At 41.9% G+C, this 26662-nt stretch overlaps 1 protein-coding gene across 2 annotated transcripts in view; it reads right to left on the reverse strand.

The window, feature by feature from the left end:
- Positions 1–26662, reverse strand: part of ndst3 (N-deacetylase/N-sulfotransferase (heparan glucosaminyl) 3) — a 58007-nt gene that overhangs the window by 15290 nt on the left and 16055 nt on the right. For both annotated transcript variants that reach the window (XM_086033838.1, XM_086033839.1), the window contains exons 3-8: positions 25412–25499; positions 23133–23287; positions 19360–19545; positions 11844–11972; positions 4626–4808; positions 2005–2101 (exon numbers count right to left, since the gene is read on the reverse strand). In XM_086033838.1, the coding sequence (XP_085889964.1) occupies positions 2005–2101; positions 4626–4808; positions 11844–11972; positions 19360–19545; positions 23133–23287; positions 25412–25499 (838 nt within the window). The remainder of the gene's footprint in view (positions 1–2004; positions 2102–4625; positions 4809–11843; positions 11973–19359; positions 19546–23132; positions 23288–25411; positions 25500–26662) is intronic.

The raw sequence follows: 26662 nt of genomic DNA on the forward strand, positions 1-26662 counted from the left end.
TTTGCTCAGTTCTTTATCTCTAAATATAAGAGCATGTGGGGAGAATAATGGTCTCCCATTCACAGTATCCAGAGATATAGATGGATTAAAATAATTGCCTCTCGTGAATTGTGTGGAAAATGGTCATATATATATATATATATATATATATATATATATATATATATATATATATATATATATATATATATATATATATATATATATTATATATATATATATATATATATATATATATATATATATATATATATATATATATATAAAACCATGCCCGCCCACAATGCCACTATATAGTTTGCAGTGGTTTAGATCTGCTCTGCATCTTTGAGCCCTATTGTAATATTTTGGTTAACTCTAAATGAGAAGGAGAGTATTATGCAGTAAAGTGTAGTATTCACCACTGCATACTACAACGTATTGTTAAATGAATACATCAGTCATTATGTAACCCAAAAGCATTAGTATCTTGTAAAGGCCAACTATTTGTAATATATTGTGTGGATGTTAGTATATATGGTGCGAACCTGGATTGAGGACCATACATAAAAAGAAAGACACTCAGTAGAGAGCAGTTTATCATGTTCCAGGCAGCCACAGCAGCCCTGTTTGCCTAAAATACTGTGCACCATAGGATTTGTTTTCTCCATATTCAAGTCAGGCTAAGTTTTCTCAGTCTATCATGGTAGCCGTGACGGGCCGTAGGAGGAAGGGGCTGCTTAATACTGGAGGTTCAAAGGTGCATTACTGTTCGGCCCCCGGTTTATCATGGATGCTAGTACGTTTCTTCCCAGCCTGTCACATTCTGATGGGGTGCTTCACATTTCTCATGTTGGATAAAAGCTTTCTATGGACGAAACGTGGATGCCAGGCAGCATCAGAGCACGTTTGTGGCCACGGTTGAATCGAATGAAGTGTGGTGGGCGGAGAATACTGCTGCTCAGTAAATGCGTGACGGTATTGGTTCTCTCACAACAACTAATTCACTCATTTATCTCTTCTGCCCAAAAATGCAAAAATAACCTGTTATTCATATGCACACTACACAACGCGCTCACATTGTCACACGTCTTCTCTGTTACTGTCTCTGTCTCTGTTTCTCCCTCTTTCACTCACACGTTTACTAAGTTTTGATACACCCTATTACGTACTGTCAGTTTTAGTTGCATTTGGCCCTTTCGTATGGCTCACTAGCTTTCACATTCACACCATTTTTTTTTTAAACCAAACAGTTTAAAAATATCGCCTTGCATCCACGAACTGTTACATTTACTCATCTTGGATCTCCGTGTTGTCTCACGTCAATTCTGCGTAACCCACGATGGCCTGAAATAGGGCTACCACTGGGAACATAGTGTATAGTTGTTTATGGAGGATAACAGACGGGTGGTGCCATCTTTGGTGTGGGGGTGTGCCATTTAATTAATGACACAGTGTGAATTCCTGTATTTGCACATTAATTCAGATCCTCAATAAAATGTAATGGGCTCTTCTTTGTCATGTGCCATAAAATATTTGAGTTTGTTTGAGTAATTGTACTGTCAAAGAAAAAAGTTAAAAACATTTAAAAACAAAGTAAAGAAATAAAAGTAGCTTACTAAAATTACTAACAGAACGTACAGCGCAAGAATATGATTTTAAAAATGCCTTGAAAGATCTTAATTATAGCGATGGGGGGGGCATTTTTTAGTATTTAGATTTAAAAGCATTTGCACATTGGGATGACTTATTTTCTTATGGCAGCTTATATCATTTGCGTGCTGCATAACAGCAAAATGCTGCTTCACCGTGTTTGCTTGAGCTCTGTTGCTCGACTAATTAACCCGAGTCTGCAGATGTCAGAACCCTACTGAGTTTATATTCCATTAACATTTCTTTAATGTAATCAAGACTTAAACCATTCAGCAATTTATAGAACAGTAGCAGAATTTTAAAATAGATTCTACAGCTGACTGGGAGCCAGTGTATTATTGCTGTAAAAAAAAAAAATGATCATGGGCTTACCTGTTTTCTGTGGTCCTGCCACCAAGAATTTGGGTAACCTGTCACATGTCTTCTCTTTAGACCAGATATCTTTGTGTCGTTTGTCATCACATGGGTTCTGCAGGAGCACAGGCAAAGGATGAGTACTTATATGCAGTGCAGTGCTACAATGCAAGCGTAACATATAAACATGCATGCATTATTGAAAGAGGCCTCACAAGTAAATTATTAATGAGCTGCTGCATCTCTTACTGCAATCATCCGCGACAAAAGTGTCAAATCTTTCAATCAGCAACATGTAACCAATTTCACACCATTTCTTCATTTTGAACACAAATCCAGATCCTAATGATGTAATGTATGAGTGGACCACCCCGGGCACATCTTAGGTTGTGTGCAGTCTTGTAGCAATTTTGCTGGACACAAAGAAGGAGGTCAGCAGGCCGGGCTCATGTCTTTAACAGACAGGTCCTGAGGAAGGCTAATGCTTTTTTTCAATTGTCCTAGTCATCCACTCCAAAATTAGTTTGAGCTTTTGCCCTCAGGCCATCGGTTTAAGCCTCCTGGGAGGAGGACAAAAAGGGTCTCCAGGTTTCATTTATTCCAAATGCAATTTATGTATTTAATGGCAACTGCCCGTAGATTGCTCTTGCTCTTAGCTATCATTGCATATTTGCACATCTGCATGTTTCACTCTTAGCAATAACTGATAAAAATTGTCTAGTCATGGTATTAGTGCTGGACTGGACATGTGTTAGAGGCCTTGTCAAGTTATGAGGTTTCCTTTTAATTTGTTGTTTTATATTAACTGGGTAGTAGTTTTTTATGTTATGTCTAATATTATATTACATTATGTCTAATATTATGTAATATTGTCATTATGTGCCTTGTTATTTATGTACTTCTGCTGTGACATCAATTTCCCTCTAAGGGACAATAACGAGTTTCTGATTATGATTCTGACAACTTGAGCCGATGCTTTTTTCCAAGATTAGAACACAAATGACTTAGTGTTTATCACATGTTGTTACTTTGGACCATTACATTGCATCTATTTCCTAAACCTTGATAAATCAATAATATATTGGCTCTTGGGACATTGGTATGGGAGTTAAGAGGGCTGGGAAATGTCATATTTCAATGTATCGTGATACTTTTTATGCCAATACCAAGTATCAATACTTTCAATATTTTAAGTTATGTTATGTTTTGCACGTTCAAAAACATAAGTTTGGAACATTTGAGGTCCTTAAAGTTGAGCTTTGTGAATGGACTTGTATTTATGCAGTGCCAATTACATCATCCACAAGAGGAGATCTTGCAGCTTATCTGTCTCTGTCATGCATGGACCTCAGCAGGTCTATATCAGTTTCTGCAATGTCAAGCACCGCGTACTTGGACATACTGCGCTCCGACCGCCCTGATTTTAATGCAAATGTGGGATGCCACCACGATTGGCCGGGAAAATGCAACCTTTTAAAGCCCTCAAATTTACACAGTGATGTGAATGCCCTGTTACGCCCAATTCTACTTGCGCTAAGTCTAGCAAAATACCAGATGAAGGAAAACTCCATCGATGCACACAGTTAGACCGCACTTTTTGTTTGATTTGCGCTGGGAACAAAACTAGGGTATTCACACCAGAAAAGTCCTTTGGTCTGCTTGTTTGATCGGGACTACCAGCGGACTTTTTTTTATGTTTGTTGTGGTTTGTATTCAGACTAATTTTTGCATATATATTCTGAAAACACATCAATGTTTGTGACGACCGTTGCTACCATGGTTCAGAAATGACGAGGGCAACATGCAGAGCATAGACACACGGAAATGGAAGAAAACATGGAATTCCAATGTGCTGCATTCGGGCTCTGCATATTTGTGAGCATCAAGAGCAGCTCAGTCAATGCAGGTTTCACGACACGCTGTTTCTAATTTTGGAACAGCGTAGGCGAATGCGTGCAGTAACCCCAACGAGACGTTGTGTTCTGCGTTCCCTGACAACAACAGGCCATACACAGAAAAGGAAGGCTCAAGTATGACTGAAGTGCAACATTCATCCGTCAGTGTAATTGTTATCTGTCACTGACGGACCGCGAGTCCGTCACTGATGGAAGCCCGTTTTTCTGATGTTTTTTGTGGCGGACTGACTCACGAGCCAACATACTTCTGACGGACTAACTAACTAACTGACTTGGCTGACAGATTGATGATTACAATTCAGTACGATTCAGACCAGCAAGATTTTGTAAAATGCCCACCTCTGTGAATTAGACGTGTCAGTTAGTGTGCAGATCCATGTATGTGGCTCAAAAAACAGACACATTGCCAAATGTAAATATTTGGCCCACCCTCACCTCGACCACTTCACCAAACATTATTAGTAGGCTGTGTTATGTGAATTAGGCACACTGTTTAACCATCATTTCACAAAATTCAAAACAGCTCTTATAGACACATTCTCAGAAATAGGCAGATTACAAAAGATTTACTTGATGGTTTAATTTCACTCTTAATAGCTAAAGAGGCACTCAGGAGACCCAATTATTTGTATACAAACAATTAAAAGGTAATTTCCATAATCTGTCCTATTTAAAGAAAGCAATGAAGAAACATGCACCACAAATACAAAAACAAAAACACACCTGCCATTGTGGGTCCCTCTGTTCAGGGAACAACTGGAAGTACTTGTGCGCGATCTGAGGAGGAGGAAGTGTATGGAGTCTTAGGTTTGTCCACGAGCGAAGAAAAGAGGCCAAGTGGACGAACGTGTAGAGACCGAGACGATCGTTGCCATAGTTGGACAAGTGAGTCATGAATATACTGATCTGTGGAGGGAGGAAAAAAACAAGAGACTGGTAAAAGGAGTTATAGTTATAAAGCCTGAAGTGGGATGCAGTATTGTGCTGCATGTTCTCATGTTTGTGTGGGATTAAGGTAACACAGGAAATTGCTGTTTCTGTGACTGCAGTGGAACGCAAATAGATTATTTGAAAGTCAGAGTGCCCGTCCAGTGGGAATCAATATTTGTTATCACTTTGCAAATTGAAAAAAAGGCTCATTTAGTTATGTAACACTGAGTGCAGCTTCGAGAAGAAAAAGCAGACACTTGGAAATGGATATATTTTGCCTTTGTGACAGATTGAGTTGAGGCAATACGCCCAACGGCCACTGGGTGTTGATGGCAGACATGGCTTCACACGTATACTGTGATTGGGGGACCTGGGGGGTTAGCGGGGGGTTGATGGTGTGCTAGTCCGCATTGGTGCTCTTACAGGATGATCAAAGAGACAAGGGATACACACGCGCACACACTTCTTTTGTGATTGGAGGACATAGGGAAAGTCTGGAAGGAATTAGCCATTAAGACATGAATAATTTGTCGGGTGTGCGCATGAGGGATGGTGTGTCAGAATATTTAGGGATGTAGATGTGAACACTTGCACACACACACACACACACATGAATACGCACCTTGGCATACACACACACTTACACGCAGCGGACCGTCATGGCTCTGTTTTAAAGCATGAAGGTTGCCGCAGATAGAAAGCGACAGCGTCGGGATTTGACGGATCAGCATTCAGCCAACCTAGAAAGCTGTCGTGAATACCAAGGCTCACAATCCAAATGTGACGGTGTGTGTGTGTTTGTTCTTTGACAGAAGCTACAACACATAGTTGGTGTGCACACAGGGCCAATGCACTACAATTAAGTGTGTCTGCCTCACGTAGGCCTCTCACAGCTGAATTGTCCATCCTTTTTCATCACAATCTAGTAGGTGGCTGCGCTAACATAGCGGAAGGACATTGAGGATCAAGCATTCAGCCACTAAATCTTTTTCGTATGAATCACAGTGTGGAAACCTCCTCCTTCACGCATGTGAATTCTTGGAGATGTGCAAAATTGAATGAGACAGTCTCTCGCTTGGAGACATCTATTCACATTTGGGATGTGAAAGGAATATCGCCTGTGGCGCCAAGCAGATGGGAAGATGGGGGGGGGGGGGTAGATGAGGGGCATAATGTGAACATTATCAAATAGATACGCAGGGATGTAAATACATACAATGTTTTTAAAGACTTCTTCCTCACGCTCTTTTTTTTTTTTTTTTTTTTTTTAAGCAGGCAAGTCGATCAAAAGGTGATTTATGTTCTCTTCAGAACATGGAAACATTAATTATAGAGTTTGAGCCTTAGTTGCCAAATTAAACAAAGGGAGAAAGAGAGGCTAGTTGCATTCAGAATTGGAGTGCTGCAGAAAAATGATCGAAGGCTTGAACATACAAGCAGCATAAAGGAAAAGAAAGAGAATGTAACCTTGGTGGGTCTGAATTTAAAAAGCCACTTGACACAGTGGAGGACCCAAACTCTCACAGTGGAACAACCCACTATGGCTTACAATTCAATTAACTGAACCGTGTAAACCTTATTTTTTTCTTGCCCGACAGCCACTGTGGTGACTCATTTCTTGCATGTTGGATTGCTCTGAGGCCCATTTGTGCCTTTAATAAAGAATACAGGGCTAATAATTGACCCTTGGGATTGTGCTGAAATCATTCGTGCACTGAGAGCAGAAGTTTGAAAACCTGAGAGAAATAAAGCCAAGCGCGCAGCCTCCCTCGTTTAATCTTTGTCCCGTGTCTCTTTCTCCTGACGCTCCCACGCAAACAGCTTCGATTCCGCCCTCCTCTCTCATCTTTGAACGGCTTGCTGGAGAGCCTTCGTCTGCCCCAAAACGTCAGTTTATGTTTTCCTCCCCACTCCCGCTTCACACTGACCTAGATGCTCTGATGAAGCATGTCACTGCTACATGGAGGGATGTTCTTCAAAATCAATCAAGACACACACGCACACACTCATGTACACAAATACAAATCTTGCAGGATTAGGCCAGTCATGTAGTTAGTTCTGACATGTTGTAACCTCCGCTAACACGAGTGCATGATTGGGAGAAGCAACTTGTTTTATTTGTACTTGGTTAAGCATGTTTTAGTATCATCCCATCCAGCCAGTCATCTTCCATCCATCCTTCCAACCGTCATCCGTCATTCACTGTTTACATCAATTCTACCCAAGGACTGTACTGAATTCAACATCCATCCATCCACCCACCTGTGTATCCAAAATCTATCATCCACTGTGTTTTCCGTCCATCAACTGCCTGTAGTCATCCATCTATCATTATACCATCCATGTATCCTTCCATCCATCTCCTTCAATCAATCTATTTATCCCCCATCTACACACTTTATCTACATCCATCCATCCTTCCGTCCAACTTTCATCAATCCATCCATCTATCATCCATCCATCCATCCATCCATTTATCCATCCATACACCCGTCCATCCATCCATACACCCACCCACCTGTCCATCCATACATCCATCCATCCATTCATCCATCCATCCAGCTGTCCATTTTTACACGGAAGGCCTTTATTCATTCACTCTATTTATGATCAGTCAACCCATCCTTATACTCCATGATGACTGTATCTCATTGCACGAAGCAAAAATTGCAGATTTGGTTGGACATGGTGTGGAAGAACTTGACTGCCATCACCTTTGACCTCATCATACATTTTTGAGACTAGCTTGAAGAGAGATGGCGAGCTAGCAGGCCCTCTCTCAGGTTCGGCACCAATGACCATGGGTGCTCCACAATCGAGCAGAACAGATGTGGTTATTGGTAAAAAGTGAAGGCCAACTACAGCCTTTATTCTACTTGCGGTGAGTGTAATCGCCGTTTCTCTTTATAGCGCATACATCCATTCATCCACCGTTGGATGTTTATCAGCCTATTCCCCATTACAAACCACTTAGTTCCACATACAATTCTGCTTGATTGAATTGTTATTGCTACTAAAAAGAAACCCGCTCCCCCTCATGGTTTTATTCTCCCTTCCTCTTGCCCTTGCCTCTCTCTCTTTTCTCTCTCAGCCCATTTAGCTATCTCTGTCTCCACAGTGGATAATCGAAAGCTGAATGTCAATACAGCAAATTATTCCAATTCAATTTATTCTGCCCGCTCTAGTCAACAGCTACTGTGTCTTTCCATTCCGCTATCTTTTACTGCTTTGCTCCCACTTTGTAAATTCTCCCTGTTTGTCCTGTTGCAGTATCATGTGTGTGCGTGTGTGTATGTGTGTATAGCTGCCAAAGGTATTAGAGGAGAGCAGGAGGAGACTGGAGAATGTGGAGGGGGGAATGGAAATGAGACAAAAATTGAAAAAAAAAAAAAAGTAATGAGTGAGCAAAGTCGGGATGCTCCGGCTGGGGATTTAGACGGGGGGAAAAAAAGAAGAAGAAAAGAGTCAAGCTACCAGGACAGGAGAGCCTGGGTAAAGCGGAAACTCAGTGAGGCGGGGGTGGGCATAGTGCTGACTTTTTGGGGTTTGGCTAATAAGCAGAGAGGCAGAGCTAATCGGTAAATGTCATCCCTGATAAATGTCTACGTCTTCGCTGATGTCAGCAAGTCTCACATGATATACATATAGTCAGACTCATGCGTAAACATCAACATATGCAATGGCCTGTGTGTGTGTGTGCTCCTATTCTGTATGCTTCTGGATTCTCAAGTGACATAAGATGCCGTGACCTGAAAATTAAAACTCAATTCGTCTGCCACCTTCTCCTCCTCCTTTATCCCACTCTCTCCCTTGGCTTTTTCACCACGTCACTGGCCATTTATCCAGGGACTGCTTTGCCCTTATTGGCTGTTTACAGAGCCCAGGTCAGACAATCAATTGCCAAGCTTGTGCTTGGGGTGGGGGGCTCAATCATTAGCGATGTGGCACCCGAATGATGAAAAAGTGTACAAACATGCGGGGGACACATACATTTGTGCATCCAATATGCTGGTGGTTGTCACTGAACTGCCACCATGGGCCAAATGTGATTAAAAATCATTGAATGGGAAGTGACAATGTTACCAACGCGTGGATCATCACACAAAAGGAAAGCCTGGAGGGATGAAAGCTACGCGCTTCAGAACGCTATTGATTGCAAAGCACACACTCTAATGAAAGCTTTTGTCTCTGCAAATGGAAACCTAGCAGGGAGACAGGAAAGTGAATCATCAGTGGTTGCATGGCGTGCGTGTGTGCGTATGTGTGAGTGTGCGTGTTTGAGTTCTGGCAGAGGACAGCCATGTAGGTTTCAAATTGCTTTCGTATTTAAAAGGGTCCCTTCGTTAGGAGCTACAACACCAGCTCCATCACATATTGACATCAGGAGCACAAGGAAACAGTAACTAGCCTATGTGTGCACATGTTTGTCTATGACTGAGAGTGGAAGAGAAATGTGAAACATTTTGAGATCGCTGGTGATGACTAAGACAGACGCAGGGAAAAAGTAGACATTGGGCCAGATTCACAAATTTAATTTAAAGTGACACTTGGGTGATCTTAACATTGGCACTTATATAATAGGTTTGCATGCAAAAACGACATTAGTATTAAAATGCCCACCTCAAAAGACTAAGTAGTGATTTAAGGTATTTTTTTGTGATTAGGTTTACGACAAATTTCCACGTCCCAAAAAGGTTCATGTTATGTTTTCGGTCTCAGCGGTCTACGTCACGCGAGGAAGGCATGCTTAGTAATATTGCTCGCTTTGTCAGTTCTGCTGTCTAAACCGGTGACCGATCGCTACCGAAATGCAAATGCACATTACTACTCTTGGCCACTTCAAACTGTGAAAGTATAAAAGTGTTCTGCACAAGTTTGTTTGGATTTATTGACATAAAACGTGATCTCATCATGTTCACCTCAACAAAATAAAAAATACCGTGGCGATTGCTCCTCCACTTTCACAAGCTGAAGCGGACAAGAGCATGAATGTGCACACGAACCCCGACTGGTTATATTTCGGACATTTAGCGACGCTAAACTCGTGGCTCAGGAGTGAGAGAGATGCGGCTTGCAGCAGCAGCAGGCAGATTGGAGCCCCCCACTTCCCTCCCCGGTTAAAGGTAGGATTGGGACAGCGGAAGTGTAGCAACTAGCTTCAGGCCGTTAAAACAAAAGGCGTTAGCTCAACAACATTAGCTCCTTACTGTCTGCCCAGAGACAGTAAGACATTAGAAAATGACAACTTTTTTTTATTTTCCTTATCAAAAAAATACATAAAATGAACTTGCTAGTGAAAACGTGGCCACATCACAGTGTCTCAGGGGCTCAGATAACGACCAATTGTGGCTCACCTTCAGAAAACAGGTGAGCTGTGATTGGTCGTTACCTGAGCCCCAAGACATCGTGATGTCATTTTCAGTTGATAGAAGTGACAAAATGGCCGGCCCCAGAGATGGCTAAAAAGGGGTGGATTAACTCTTATTCCACAAACGCAATATATATCAGAATGCCTTGTTTCAACTAGTGGGCCTGCATAGAACATATTCTTGAAAAAAATATGTTTGGTTGACTTCAACTTTAAGTCACAACAATCGACAAACACAGTTTGATCAAGCTATTACCAAAGTTAATTATTTTGTATATGTTTTGTGTTTTAATGCACACATGGAAGTGCAGAGTGGAAAAAAAGTCAATGACTTCTCCAAGATGTAATCAGAATCAGGAGTCAGTCAACCTACAGTCCAATAAGTGTGACGAGACTGGAGGTATTGATTAAAATTACCCAGCCTTACAAAAACACACACAAATTTTGAGTATGCTATTCTCAAGAAGCATTGGCTGGTTGGAAGGAACCGTGCCTTGCACTAAAGAGCTCTAAGAGTATCTACAATTAGCAACCGGTAACTTACATGAAGCCCAATGCGTTACAAAAGTATCACTAAAACTTTTTTTGTCTTTTGTCAAAAGTACACCATTTTATTCATGTGCAAAAGTGCATTTTGTAGTATACTGAATAATGTAACTTATTTCAAGTTAACAGTTATTAAAACAACCCTTGCAAACGCTAAACTGTCTCTTATTCCTTGACAAATTTATACAATTGCAATTTACCGTATCAAATACAGTATGTATAACAAATGAAAATGCACAATATTGTCAACAAAAACAATACAATGTGTAAGAGTTGGATTAAATGTAACAGGAATATTATCGACCACAACCAACCATTCTCCGAACTGCCTATCCTCAGGAGAGTCGCAGATGTGCCGGATCTTATCCCAGCTGTCATCGGGCGAAAGGCGGGGTACACTATCAACCACAAGTTATTTTTCAAGCTTACAAGGCTTGCCAAACTTGAATGACCACGCCACGAGTTTCAGCTAAAGGAGGAACTACAGCTGCTATTATTGCTTGACCTTGGCAGAAGTCAGTGCACTGACCAGTGCTCTTGGTTTTCGTGTTAACAGGAGTTCACAAAAGCTACTTTTTGAGAAGAAACATTTATGTGTTCATTTTTACTTTTTCCTAGTTGGCCTTGATGATGATACTCGTGTGTGCATGAGTGTGTCAGAATTAAAACTGATCAATGATCATGGATATCAAGTCAAAGTAGTAGTAAATGAACTGACACACGCAGCTGTAGGTGTCATGATGATTTGTTCTGTTTGCGTGTATGTGTGTTGTGGGGGGGGTGTGCGTGTGTGTGTGTGTGTGTATGTGTTGGCATTCGTGAGTGCGCGTGCGGATGCGTGTGTGCAACACCCCCTGCGGTGAGACCTGATTTAAATTGGAAAGATGAACGCATTTTCACAGCGAGAAGCCATCGCTAACAATAAGACGACAAAACACATTCACACAAAGCAAACAAATGAAAGATAAAAAGATAGTCACACATGCAGAAGCAAAAAGCAAGGAACCTTCTTGATGCTGCTTTTTTCATGCAATGATCCAAACAAGAGTGGACAATTCTCATGTGAAAGTAGGTATGTTAGTGTCTGTAGGACTCACAGGGTTGAGAAGTACAGTGAGGAACAACTCTCCTCCTCGTATGCTTTTGTCCAGTTCTTTCGGCCCGCCAGGATATTCCTTATAGTAGATGGTGTGGGTGAACAAGCCACACGTCTGACGAGGTAGAACCTATGCACAACACAAACACAAAAAACAGATAAAGCCACGAGATTGAGTTGTTTTCACAATTCCAAACATTGTTTATGGAAAAAAATCAACAATATAAAGTTTGATTTACAAAAAAATGGTGTAAAGGAACCCGAGCACTTTGACACAGCCTTATGATTGTGCTCATTTGAGATACATAAAAAAAAACTGAAAATGCCAAATTATAACCTACCAATTCTATTCTAATACATTTATTTTCATTAGCCTCTCAGTTAAGAGGAGCCTATCTCAGCTCACTCTGGGTGGTTGCATCCTTCACTGTTCAACGATCAATCATAGGACACGCTTGTAAACACTAGTAACCATCTGACCTGTATGAAGGCACTGTAAGTTAATACATATGCGCTTTTTCATCACAATTAGAGGAAATACAGTGATGAAACAGAAATGGACACGAGTATTTGGAATATCGGTTCACACTTTCTCAGTTACAGTTCATCCTAAATATATTTGATGAGGTTGAGGTCAGGGTCAGGGACTACTGTAATTCAGAATTAAAAAAAAAAAAAAGAAGAAGATTCCATTCATATTTTATTGTTTAACTCACCCGATTATGACACTGGACGTTCAGCACGCTGGAGGCTTTCGCTCGGAGCGGGAGAGAGCACTAAACTCGTCAGACACTTACACACTCATGCCACCTCCTTTGCACAATACCGTATCATCTTATTGGAAGTGTTGCACTGAGGCAACTCTTCATTTAGTTTAACAAAGTTAAAGCCACACTTGGTAAGCTACTTTTGTTTCCTCTGCTTCGCTTCTGAATGCCATCAACTGTTGTGTTTGTAACTGCTTTTAGGGGTTGTGTCTTTGCTTGTGCTTCGTGTATGAAATGTGCGATATTAAAAAAAAAAAAAAAAAAAAAACTGCCTTGCCTTGTACTTCTAAGAAATATTTCACTTACTTTCTTATTTTACAGTACACGGGACATTGTTGCAAGTTTCACTTCATCTATGAGCAATGTAAAGTGCATGTTTTCACTTGGACTAAGTTTGAGTATTGAAAGGAGAGCAACGGAGAAATTGCAGCTAGTTGCTGGAGGGAGTCTGCATCCTGATTACTATAGAGGAGCCCTACTGCATAGAATCCCCCAAGACTCAGCTCATGAGCGCAGTCACCATTTATATGGTCGATCACGATGTCCTGGGCGGGAAAAGTCAGTGTTGGTATTCTGTCAATTAGTCAAATTTGTCAATGTGTAGTGTAAATTGAATGAGAGACACAGTCTTGGTGACATTTATGGTAAATGACAGTGCTGGCCGATCAACAGGAAGGTCAAGCAAGGACAGGGTTGTTAATCATCCAAATCTATTCAGTTTTTCTTCAATATTACGTTTGAGAGCGCTACTATATTATTTAGGGTGGCCTCATTAGACAGAGTCATGCTAGGCTTACTCTATTTGTATATTTAATGTTCATTAATTAGAGCAGCATTAATCTTTTCATCTCGTTCTCCTCCTAGATGCACGTGTTTCACAAAATGCTGAGTCGTTTTACATTTACTGCGGCACCCTCATACATCCCCGTGACAAATTGCCCGACCAGGTGGCAACAAACATGTCAGACCGATATTCGTCAGCACAGAAATAATTCATCAAAGAGCATAAAAATCGGACAGATGAACAGATGAAACGCGGCTCCAATGTCAAGCTGGCATGCAGCAAATTTTAAAATGTGTGACGTGCACCTTAGAACAGGTCACGGGTATTGTGAAGTGTCGCTTCATTTGGCAGATGAGAATTTCATCAAACACAGTGACTTCTTCTACATGGTTTGCCAGACATTGTGAGACCTTGTTTAAACAACATCAAATCAAGTGCATCCGATGGCATGTTAGGCGCATTACTTCCAGAAAGGTGGTGGCAATGAGGCGGAAACGGAATAGCATTTAAATGCTGTTAGTTTAATGTGCTTTTCATGTGATGACAAGTCAATATGTCTGCGGTGAGAGGGTCTGCCGAGTCAAAAATGGGTCAGCCCATTTTTTGTGTTTGAGCGAGGACTACAGATGAGCCGCACAGATTACTTCCACATGCGGAAGACGACACGCTTGTCAGGTGGCATCAAGGCCTCACTTTGCATCAGTGGTACCTTGAAGAAGGAACATTTCACATGCATGTTTTGGAATATGGGCGGAAGGCGGAGAAGGCAGAGAAACTCCATGCATGGACAGGGACAACATACACTATCTCGCTAGAAGTATTTGCTCATCTACCTTGACTCGCATTTTAGATTTAAGTGACATTCCATTCTTAATCCTTTGGGTTTAATATGATGTCGGTCTATCCTTTACAGCTATAACAGCTTCAAAGCTCTTCTGGGAAGGCTTTCCACAAGGTTTAGCAGTGTGTTAATGGGAATTTTCACCAATCTTCCAGAAGCGCTTTTGTAACGTCTCACACTGATGTTGGACGAGAAGACCCAGCTCTGACCTAATTCATCCCAAAAGTGTTATAAGGGGATGACTCTGTTCGAGCCAATGAACTTCACCTACACCAACCTCTCACATCCATGTCTTTGGAACTTTCTTCATGTTGGAACAGGAATAACTGTTCCCACAAAGTTGGAAGCATGGAAATGCCCTTAAGATCCAATAGCCATCCACAGCGCAAGATCCAAAGGATATGGATGACAAAGGCTAGGTTCACACCGCAGGTCTTAATGCTCAATTCGGATTTTTTGAATAAATCTGATTTTTTTTTTGTGTAAGCGTTCATAATACTTTATGAATGCGACCTCTGTCTTGTCTGCTGTATGAACACATGCGTCGTCAAAATGGCCCGCATGCGCAAAAGAACGACGAAGACGACATCACACCCGACGTTGTGTTTGCGGAAGTAAATGTGGTCCAGCGTGTCGGGGCATTTATACAGTCAAGCGATTAGGTCGCAGGTAGAAATAAATACAGTATTTGGGGGAAATTATGAGAAGAGGCTTTAATATCTCATTTCATGGAGACATCACTAACGATGACGAAACGTTTTAAATGTGTGTAAAAAAATGAATCTATCTGAGCTGTGGCTGAATTACTACGATCGCCATAAATGTCCACTTTATGCTTCACGTTTCAAGGTGGATTAAATTAAAATAAAATATAAAGTCAATGGTGTTACTCAAAACAACTTTGTAGATTCGATGTCCTGCTGCTAGCAGTTTCCCTCTGCCTGCGCGGAGCACATTTTGTGCTCCGGATGACGTCAATGTCGAATATATGTGACCTGGCCGTACGTATCTGATCTAGGACCACATATGAAAGCGATCGAGGTCGCATTTGAAAATATCAGAATTGAGCCGTTCAGACTGTCATAAAAAAATCAGATACAGGTCGCGTATGGGCAAAAAAATCCGATCCGGGTGGCATTTGCCTGCGGTGTGTGTGAACCTAGCCAAAGTTCGCTGTGGATCAACTTGACCGGCCTTAACAGAATCCTGACCTAAACCTTTGGGAGTAATTCGATCAGAAACTGAGAGCTACACTTTCTGGCTCATCATTGGTGTGTGACATCACAAACACGCTTCTGGAAGAATGGGCAGAAATTCCCACAAACACACTCCTAAACCCTGTGGACAGAAGAGTTGAAGCTCTTATAGCTGCAAAGGGTGGACCAACGTCATATCAAACCCGACGGATTAGGAATGTGATGCCACTTAAGTTTATAGTGTATAACTCACAAATGTCAGACATGATTTTCATTAGATGGAATAGATACAGTATATGTATCTAATATATATATATATATATATATATATATATATATATATATATATATATATATATATATATATATATATATATATATATATATATATATATATATATATATATATATATATACAGTGTATAAAATAGACGAATAGTATGCAGTGAGATATCAATACAATACTCAAATATCAATATTATGTAATGTAGATCAGTTCTGTATGTGGAATAAAGGTTGAAAGTCTCTCTCTTGCTCTCTTTCTCCCTCAGTGACACACAAACATGCACACACAGTTCAGAGAGGATGTTGGTGTGTTTGGGTAGAGCGAGTGGGTGAGAGAGGGATGGAAGGCCACCAGAGCTTCAGACACTCAGCACTATTTCACCAAACCAATTATCCACAGAGCTATAGCTCAAACTGATATAGTACATTTTAAAAAGACAGCGCACAAACACACATGCGCTCTCACACACACACACACACACACATGCGCTCGCACACAATCCCATATCTCCCATATCTCAGCCTGATTTGTTCTGATACTACGGGTCCAGTGGGCGTCTCTCAATCTGCTCGCAGACACACGAAGAGCAATTTTACAACCTTAAGATGACTTCCTGTCCTCCTCTGAGCCATCAAAGATGAAGTGAGAGACACAAGAAGGAGAGACGGATGGAGAGAAATTGCAAAAACATAGGATGAAATGGAGGTTATGGGGGCTTTAGGTTTGGTATCTGTCTGACTGGACCTATGCTAAATGCGGATGATTCTATATTTTACCACAACATAACCATAACTCTGCCGTATGACCAAAGTGCTGGGCAATAAGAAGAAAAGTAATCTTGCCCTTTGAGGTGGTCACGTCAGACATTCAAACTGTGTGTAAATGAATCCCTGAATCTGTCCTGGCTTCTCTCATTTGTCACCAAACTGTCCTCATGAGGATCACTACAGGGGCTTACAGTGCGTCCTATTCCGAACGAAAACGATAATCACATCATCCAACCCTGCAACAAAATGTGCAGTTTCATCACCTGATGTCTTGAGAAGGAAGTGACACAGCATTCTCATTAATATTGTGTTTGAGGAATACGAGTTAAGCAACAAAAGCCACACTTTTTTAGCCATCTCTGGGGGCGGCCATTTTGTCACTTCCGTCGACTGAAAATGACATCACACACCCTCAGGGCTCAGATAACGACCAATCACGGCTCAGCTTTAGAAAACACGTCAGCTGTGATTGGTCGTTACCTGAGCAGTTGTGATATAATTTTCAGTCGACAGAAGTGACAAAATGGCCACCTCCAGAGATGGCTAAAAACGGGTGGATTAACTCTTATTCCATAAACGCAATATTTATCAGAATGCCTTGTTTCAACTAGTGGGACTGCATAGCCCATATTCTTGAAAAAAATATGTTTGGGTTGACTTTAACTTTAAGGCTGCACTTGACTGCAAATGTCAGAGTTATTTAAGAGATTTGTGTACTTTTGTTTGATTTGTTGATTATGTTCTGTTTATGTATACACATTTCAAATATAAAAGGACTAATCTGAGTAATTTGTGTCATCACATCTTCATTATTTTTGTTGATCTTAGTGTTGAATATATTAATGTTTCAATGATGAAGATGCTTTGAGTGTTGCACAAATAGAAAATCAACAGCACATAATAATAATCTGTCCAATTGTCAGCTATGAATTATCAAGAATTAAGTGCTGTTGTTTTTGATGGCGCAACAAGATACCAGGAAATAAAAGCAGACTTTAAAAAATTGTCAGGTCAAAGTGTTCTCTCAGAAACTGGTAATTTTGATGTCAAATGTGATTTTTTTTTCCTCTTGTGGATAAGGGAGAAATCGTCTTGACAAAGAGCCTGGCTGACATGTGAATGGAGGAGGCGGAGCTGCAACTTCAACAGATGGAATGAATGACAAGTTGTTAATTGGTACATTCTGATGAACAGACTGGTGAACGTGTGAGAGGGTCCTAAGATTCTTATTGTGTCAAACAACAAACAATGTCCAGAGCCAGAAGCGACTGCTGGTGCATGTTAGAAAGGGAGTATAAAAATAATGAAATGAATAATTTAAGACCAACATAATATTACTTAAACAGCAACAACTTCTAATTCTTAAAGATACTACCTTCCTAACCTTGTGGTCTGCTGATTTCTGAAAGATTTTCTGATTTTGTTCTTAGTTGTCTTGGTGTTGGCCCGTTCTCAATCACTAAGTAAGTCTGCTATTACATTTGCTATGCAAGGCTGCCCATGTTCAACTTATTTAGTCACATCTGTGTTAGCATAGACAATAGCATGTCTTGTTGAAAGATACAGTTCAATTATGCACACATTCCTCTACCTAATCTGTATCATTCACGTTGTGAATGAAACTGGGTGAGAATGAAAAATGTACTTATAGTGTGGTAGCTCCTTTGACTGCAAGAAATTAGCGAAGTGAGTTTGAAACAGAAATTCAATACAAAACGAGAGTTGGACTCAGAGCGCAGACTGATTAGTTTGAACTGTTAACAAAAGTGAGATAAAAATCATGGCGCGCCCCTGTAAAGGGAATTTGTTCAACCAAACCTGTGGTGGCAAGCAGCAGTGTATGCAATCAGCAGCATGCCTTTTCAAGAGTAAACAATAAAAACAATCATCATTTATTTCTTAAGTATTCTGCAGGATGTGCTTGCATTTTAGTAGCCTCTTGTTGGTAAATGACCATTCCCCTGATCATGAAGCAATGCACATACTGTAAAGCCTAGAATGGCTTGCCTCTTAAACCACACTGGCCACTGTTAAATATTGAATTAGAGCTCAGAGGAGGATACCGTGGTTCTACAAGGTCAAACAATTCATATATCGGACTTGCACAAACACACCAAGGTTACGTCCAACCCGCACAGACACATGGCATCATTGATTTTCAGTTTAAGGATGCAAGAAAAAAATCCCCGCACGAGCAGGCAGCATCAAAGCAAGTCATTTCTTACACTGCAGAGATATCCAAGGGATTGTCTCTTTTCCAGCGAGTCGCCTCTCATTTCGCTGCGTTAAGAATTTTAAATGGATGTTTTTCATTTGAGTAAGATGCTTTTGAATGCGCTGGAAAATAGAAACACTCTCTCTTTTAGTTTTTTGGGGGACAAGCAAGATAAATAGAAGTATACCATCCAGATGGTAGAGGAAAATAAACTTCAGCTTGACAACAGCAATAAGAAAACATGCAGCAGGGGCGGAGCCATGGGTGGGCCTGGGTGTGCACAGCCCACCCAGATTGATAGAGTGCCCACCCAGTGAGATTCATGACAAAATATATAGTTTTACATTTTTAGTAAATTATTATGAAATTATTTTTTAATTTGTGTTTCATTGTGTTTTTTATTTTATTGATCAAGAATGGCATAATTGTGGGTGTCTAGAGAAGATCTAAATTTCATATTATTCAGTTTGTCATTTTATTTGAATATACAATGGGTCGGGACAGGAGGAATGTGCTCAGTGCGCGAAATATTCAGGCCCACCCTGATTTTTTCAGGCCCACCCATTAGGCATGTTCTGGCTCCGCCCCTGACATGTAGATGTTGCAAAGTAGCTAATTGTTCAAACAGGTGTGTGTGGATGCTGCATGAGTGTGTGCTCACCATAATGTTACTGTGGATGAAACCCTTGCGGTAACGTGCAGGCTTGAGGTGAGGGTATTCCTCTGTGCTGGTCACCCGGATGTTCCACACGCGTCTCCAAGCCTCGTAAAGCTGCAGATGGACCGGGTAGACCCCCGAGTGGTGGGGGGCCACGGCGTAGCCCATGTTCACTGGAATGTTATGTTGCTGCACACAAAATTCATTTGCGAGTGAATACAGAGAGTTGGCTTTCCTCTTTTTGACCTTGTAGAAGGGGCTTATATGGTTGATGATGTGTTTGTGCTGAAATCTGAGGTGCTGCGGGGATCCGCAAGCCATACTTTGTGGGGTTGCAAAATAATTTACAAAAAATGATTGGCTTTATTCAAGTGCATACCTATGTTTTTAAAATAAACATACTTGGTTTTTTTACTTTTTTCAATTTCTGCTCTCTACTTTAGCTATGAGCCAATTAATAGCTCTGATACCACATGAATCACACACGGTAGCGCATGGTAGTTATGCTTAATTGGTGTCAGAATTCCGAGGGTGTCCTTGGAAAAATCTCCCACCTGTAAAGGCTACCTGGACTCAAAATGTTTGAGATCCATCTACCAACGGTAACTTCAGAAGTTGGAATTAAAAATAGATGTGTTCGTGAGCGCAATTGCGAGGGCGGATGTTTTCTGGGTGCACCTTGTAGACAAATGGTGTTGTCCTTCGCTGTGCCACACACCCACTTACGCCATCACAGTAAAGCATCGACGCTCACAGGAAGAGCGAGCGAAGTGTGTGTGCAATAAAGTTTAGTGATTGCACTTTACGATCACATTCACCTTCAATAACATGAACCTACATCCAACCTTGTTGTATCATAGCTTATGTGTGACACCCCTGTATGGCCATACAAATTATCCCCAAACTCATACACATACAGACATGGAGTCGAGGCAACGAGAGCACAGCAATAACAGCAGCCTACCTTGAGGAATTCAGATTAAATAGTCGGAGATAAAATGGCTCCTGGGTTGCCATTAAGGTCAATGCCCCATTAGCCGTGGGTGTATTAAGATTTGTTTGGATTTAGGAGATTAGTAAAGTGTCGGTCAGGTGAGGCTCCCAACACCGAGCTCATTTGCTTCTGTAGTCATTTTTTTCCAACAAAAGGCTCCTGTTTGCATTAACTCACCGTAAGAGGGAAGTGAAAGGCTCTGGAGATGAGATGAGGCTCCAGGGAACATTGAAGGGAATAATGCTGATTGCATTGAGTGGGTTAACTGTTTACATGGGAGGGTTGCTTGCGTTTTAAAGAAGTTTGGGGGACTATGTCTAAAGGCAGCAGAGATTTTGCATAAGAGTTCAGTGAGGCATTAAGGCCTAGATAGACCAAAAAGACACTGGCCAACAGTGACAGACGCTTACCCCCTGTGGCGTCCGGCCGGCTGTCGGCACGTCACGCTGGAGGAATACACCGCAACGACAGACAGCGACGCTGGCCATTAAAATACCTTCTGCTCATGCATAAGAGGTAATACCCTTCCATACCATCGGCGGCGGTAGTCAACATTTCTCATGGTTAGAAAAATCCAACCGGAAAACTGGGCGGATTATAAAAACGTAAACAATACATTCAGCTATGTTCTTCGCTCATGATGAACTTCCATGCGAAGTAAACCCTCACGTTCTTGACACGGTATTGTGAAATACTTACATTGTCATCCCTCACTCTTGTACTTGTAAGAAGCCGAGCTGGGCACTTGACCCTTTTTGCTGGTCCGGCCGCGACCCTCCACCCTTGACCTTGGTAGCCTTCCGGCCGCTACCCCTTATTCATAAAAATTATCACACCCTCGCCCCGTTCCACCACCCGCATGTGTTGCAGACCTGTCGCCAACAGCACAATGCGTCGGTCTCATGAATCAATGCGGCAGTTGTCGCTCGCGCAGACGCGGGAGTTGAAAGAAGACTAAGAAGAAGCCTTTCACTGAGAAGGCTGAGATGAAATTTGGCTGCCTCGCGACCACGTCAAACACATGAGGGCCGATTAGTGGGCCGGACTAATATCCTCTTCCGGCCATGCTTAGTCCGGCAATTTTTAAAAATTTGTCACCCCCCACCCCTCTACCCCAAAAATGGGCATCCGGCCCGGCCGGAGGGTCCGATCGGTCCGGCCCAGGGATGGACTGCCCAGCTCTGGTAAGAAGATTAAGGCCGCGGAGGTATGCTTGCTGTTTTCCCACATCTGTCACTTCCCGTTGGTGCTCCGAGCGCTGATTTGCTAGCTAACAGCCAATCAGAGTGACCAAATGTCACAATTGGTGACGCCGATTCAACGTGCGTAACCGCCCCCAAGACGCTTATAGACGGGTTACGACACTACGACAGTGGCCACTACACCAAACAGACGCCGCATTCAGACGCCACAACGCTTCACGACGGTTTGGTCTATCAGGGCCTTTACACACCAGAGGTTACTTGAGATTTCAAGATCAATTGTCATTGTCTCAGGAACAACGAAATTATGTTTGGAGCATCAACACTTCCTTCCGCCCCATGTTATAAAGAAACAATATATTGAGTATATCTGGCAAGGGACGATGACTACCCAAGCTGATTTTGGGTGAAGGTGGACAACACTGTGGACTGGTTGCCAGTCAATTACAGGGCACATACAGAGACAGACAACCATTCGCAATGTCACTGAGTGAGAACCAATCCAAGAAGTCTTCACCTGTCAGCCAAGAACAACTACATTTTATTTTCCCCTCAAATTCAAAACAGATTACGGGCCTCTATATGCGTGGACAGTACAGGTGCACACAAGTGTAAAAACTGGCGCATCTAGATTTTTGAGCAAGCTTCGTTTAGCGTGTTTAGGACTTTGGCGCACCTCACAATTTGGTGGCTGAAAGTAGACGAAACCCCTGCTGGGACTAGGGAGAAGTATTGGCGCAGGTAGTGGAACACAATTTTGCAATGCAGGTGAGGTGCAGGCAGAGAAATTCTGAGCTCTGTAGACATGTGTGGTGGATGTCTTTATATTTCACACGGACACGTACTATTGGGGTGGAAGGCAGTCTCTAAGTGTCCATTTTGCAGCAGTGATCTGTGTTCTCCCTGGCCATCTTTACCATCCGGCCGTGGAGGTCTGCCTGCAGTTCCTTATAAATTTACTTTGCATACTTCGATCTCTTGCATGGACTCCAGAAAATCAGCTTCTGCTTCCGCTATGTCAAGCGCTATGCGCCCCTTGCGTACCAATTTTGAAGGGAATAACAGGAGCCGCTCCGATTGGCTTTGTTTATGCACACAACGGTGCAAACCGCCTGTTTCTAACCATACCAAACTGCATGCGAGCATCCGTGCTACGTGCCAGACTTGCGCTGGACACAAACTGGAACCTCTTTAATTCTTTTAGTATGCAACTAGTTAGCATTTGCAAAACACATTTCTCCTTTCACTGTCATTCTGCCCAACATAATTTAGGCCACTATACTTTCGACAGCATAAGAAAACTTTTATTCATAGTATAACTTGATCCTTTGACCCTTTTGGTTTTGTTACTGAAGAAAGAGAGGTGTGTGCGTGTGTGTTTGTGTGTATGTGTGAAACTGCATAATATTTTTCTGCCTTCAGGTGCTTTGTGGCAAAGAGATGGCAATTATTTTCCACGGAGGTGGTTCAGAAAGCAAATATGATTTCAAGGACGCATGAAAGGAAAGAAAGACAAGGGAATAGACAGCGCCAAATAGTGTGTGTTTGTGTCTGGGTGCGTGTGTGTACATCAATCTCACCAACGCAAACTCCTTGTTGAGCACCATCTGCTCCAGCAGCGATGACTCGTTGTGGAAGAGGTGAGGCTGCATGTGGCTCCACATGTGGGGGAACCACCAGAACTCATCCACGTACTTCAGCAGTAAATCGTCTCCCTCATCCTCCTCCACGGTGCCTATGTAGGGGTGCGTATGCACACACACGCGCACACGCACACAAGGACAAAAGGACGCAGTGTGACAGATGTAGCTACACACAACTTCACGTTGCCGAAGGTTAGAGTTTGTCATCAAGCAGCAGGCTTCTCTTAGGCGTGTATTGTAAGATCAGATGGATGTCAGATACCACGCTGGTGAAATGTGGTGCCATCCGAATAGATGCCATGCTAATGTATTATATCATATTTGTTTGCAATTTGAATCCTAAACTTCTGTTTTCTATTTAAACATGAGCCTCTTACAGCAGGGTGAATAAAAACAGAAAATGCCCTCGAAGCAGCAACGGCACACATACGCACACGTTTGCATACCACGGTTATGTGACTCCAAATTAGTGAGATAGTATCAAATAAAAATTTGGACTTGACATCTTTTCTCCCAATTAGATAGAGTATGATGAGAAGATTTACATCTTGACTACTGTGTGAGAGAATTCAGTCGAATTTTGTGCAATAAGTAATGTAATCGGTAAACTCAAAAGGGTTTCTGGGTTTATTTTAAAAAGATGTTTTTTTCTGTTCATTAATTACATATATATACAACTATTTACACTCACATTCACACCGATGGGTAAATTTGAGTCTTTAATGAACCTAACATGCATGCGATTGGAGCCCAAAAACCCGTCAGAACTGTGATGCAAACAGGCTAATCACAAGGCCATTGTGCTGCGTCGTTTAATAATGCTACTTCATCCTTGTAACTTCACTACAACTGCTAATGCAGTATTTCTTTATTCTTATCTTAGCCCCAATGAAATGTACAGTTTTACCTGAATTTATCATTCTTACGTGCACCTTATGTAACACTCATATTGCTTCCTGAGCAAAAAAATAGACATCCAAGGACATGCCTCTCAATCTTTTGTGTGTGGGTACGTGTGTGTGTGTTGTTCAGCTGCATGGTCATGCAGAATTATCAAAACAATTCTTCGCTGTGCAACATGTTTATATTGTGATTCTTATTGGGAATGATGCCAGAAAGAACAATGTTTGTGAGGGGATGGACAGAGAGAACAGTCCAAATCATAGCAAACAGACAAACCATTACAAAATAAAATGGTACATGACTAAATGTGCCAACACAGGTATACAGTGGTAGTGAATTAACATTATCACCTATCATGGTAGTCATCTTGAGATCTATTTTCGTGGCACGGCGCACCGCGTAAATCTGCGCAGTCGTGTTAGACCGAGTAATTTCACAGACATGTGAAAGCCGGCGTATTAAAAAAAAGCGGGGGTTTGCGCCATTGTGCATGTGAACACAGGAAACTACATTTGCCACCTCTTGTATCTATTCCCACACCTGATTGTTCGTATTCGTCACCCCCACAAATAGCTGTGTGCGGGCCAGTGGGATGATTTTAAGACTCCAATAATAATAATGATAATAATAATAATGAATTCAATTAATTAATTTTTACAAAGATTCAGAGGGTTTGATTCCCGTTGTTGTCATATTTCGGAATGAAATGCGTCTAACGGCCACACACAAATCCGTGGAGCTCAGAGTCTGTCTACCTGTGCCCCGATCAAATTCACCAAAATCAGGTTAGGCTACCCCAGGCAGTATTTAGACGTGGTACGAGCAGGCATATCCTTTCTTCCACCAAATCATTCCATGGTAACTTGAAGGACTCACTATGCTGGAACGCTCAGAATGGGACAGAGCGGTCTGCCAAATGAGTAACCAGGTGCAGGTTACTAATTAATTAGGATATACCAGCATTTGCACATGCACCGACTGCGAAAAAAAAGCCACCTTGTGCCAGCACACTAAAGACGGCCGTGCTCAGCCTCAACCTTCCACTCAGTCGAGAAGACACCAACCACACCCATACCCAGGGACCAGGGCAAGTCCACCAGCCCTGTGACATTAGTACTTTTCATAATTTACTTTTGATATTGTCAAGTTTTGGATTGTATTCTAATAAGTAGACTGAGAAACATACATGGTTATCTTTTAAATGTTAACAAAAATCCAACGACAGCCTGTTCCAAAGTAGTGTATTTGCTGTGTTTCACCGTAGCCCTTTTTCTTGAGGATGCTCCATGTTGACTTCTACAGGTATTACTTACCTGTGTGATAGAACTTGCCAGAAAAGCCCAAGTTGAAGGTGAAGTTGGAGATCTGAGCACGCAACTGTCTTTGAGTATCCAGAAGCGCCTGCGGATCAGATTAGACTCAGTTAGATTCTACATGATGGGCAGATGCAGTAAAAAAAAAAAAAAAAAAAAGAAACAAGTGTTCAGTTTTCTCCTGTCCTTAAACACACCTCAGTGTCAGGTGTTAATGCTCAAATCAGGATTTTCCTCAATTTTTTTAATGACTTCATTAGATTACTGGCCTTTAAACAAAGACTCTGTAATGAGTGTTAACCAAAGAGCATTACACACAGACACACACACGCACACAGAGGCAGTAACACGAGTTAATGAAGGTCGATGAATTAAAGGTCTCAAGAGAATCGACTAATAACCCCCTCTCTGACCCCCAACACACACAAACACGCACACAACTACACACTCAATCCCAGTCACTCGCTTTGATCCGTCCATTACCAAATAATCCTGCATCAGTCCCACCCATCCCTCCTTTGCCGCACCCTCTTTTTTCCCCACTACCTGCAGCCTTCCTCTCTTGCACTCGTCTGTAAACTCCATCTCTCCATCGCTTGCTCAAATGTCACATTCTCAGGAGACGGCCTTGTTCTAATTTAAAAGGAAGGCTGAAGCAGCACGGAGGATATATCTCTTCTCTCTCTCGTTCTATAACTCCCTCTGTTCTCTCCCAGCCCTTCTTCTTGCTATCATTGCACTTCTTGCTGTTTGTGCCCATAAATATTTTTTATGAAACTTTTATTATTCTGCGCGTATTTCAGGCTGCGGGGTCGTTTTGTTGGGCTCAGCGCCACGTCTCTATTAAAAATGTTTGTCAGGCCGCTTTTAATCGATCCCCAGGAACCATTTCTGATTTATGGGATGAGCAACTGATGTGAGAGCGAGGAGGCCCCTGCAAGCAGGGTTTCGTTTTCAGTGTGTGTGTGTACACAAATATAGAGACACAGCCGCAGTATCTTCATTAGCGCTAATCTAATGGTGTCGAAGATGGCTGCATGCTGACAGATGTGCACAGCCCTAATCTGATCCCTTGTCTCCACTGTGATGACATCCTTTACATCACACGCGCACGCACACACACATCCGAATACTACGAATTGAATTAACTTTGTTGTCAGGCGCTTTGCATTTTAACTCAATCTACTCTTATCGATGCACTTGGTCAAAATGCATTATTAACGCACATGTCGGGAAGAGCGAGCGCTAGCG

Source organism: Filicampus tigris, chromosome 6 (assembly GCF_054856515.1).
Source record: "Filicampus tigris isolate MCC_2025a chromosome 6, RoL_Ftig_1.0, whole genome shotgun sequence".
Lineage (NCBI taxonomy): Eukaryota > Metazoa > Chordata > Actinopteri > Syngnathiformes > Syngnathidae > Filicampus > Filicampus tigris.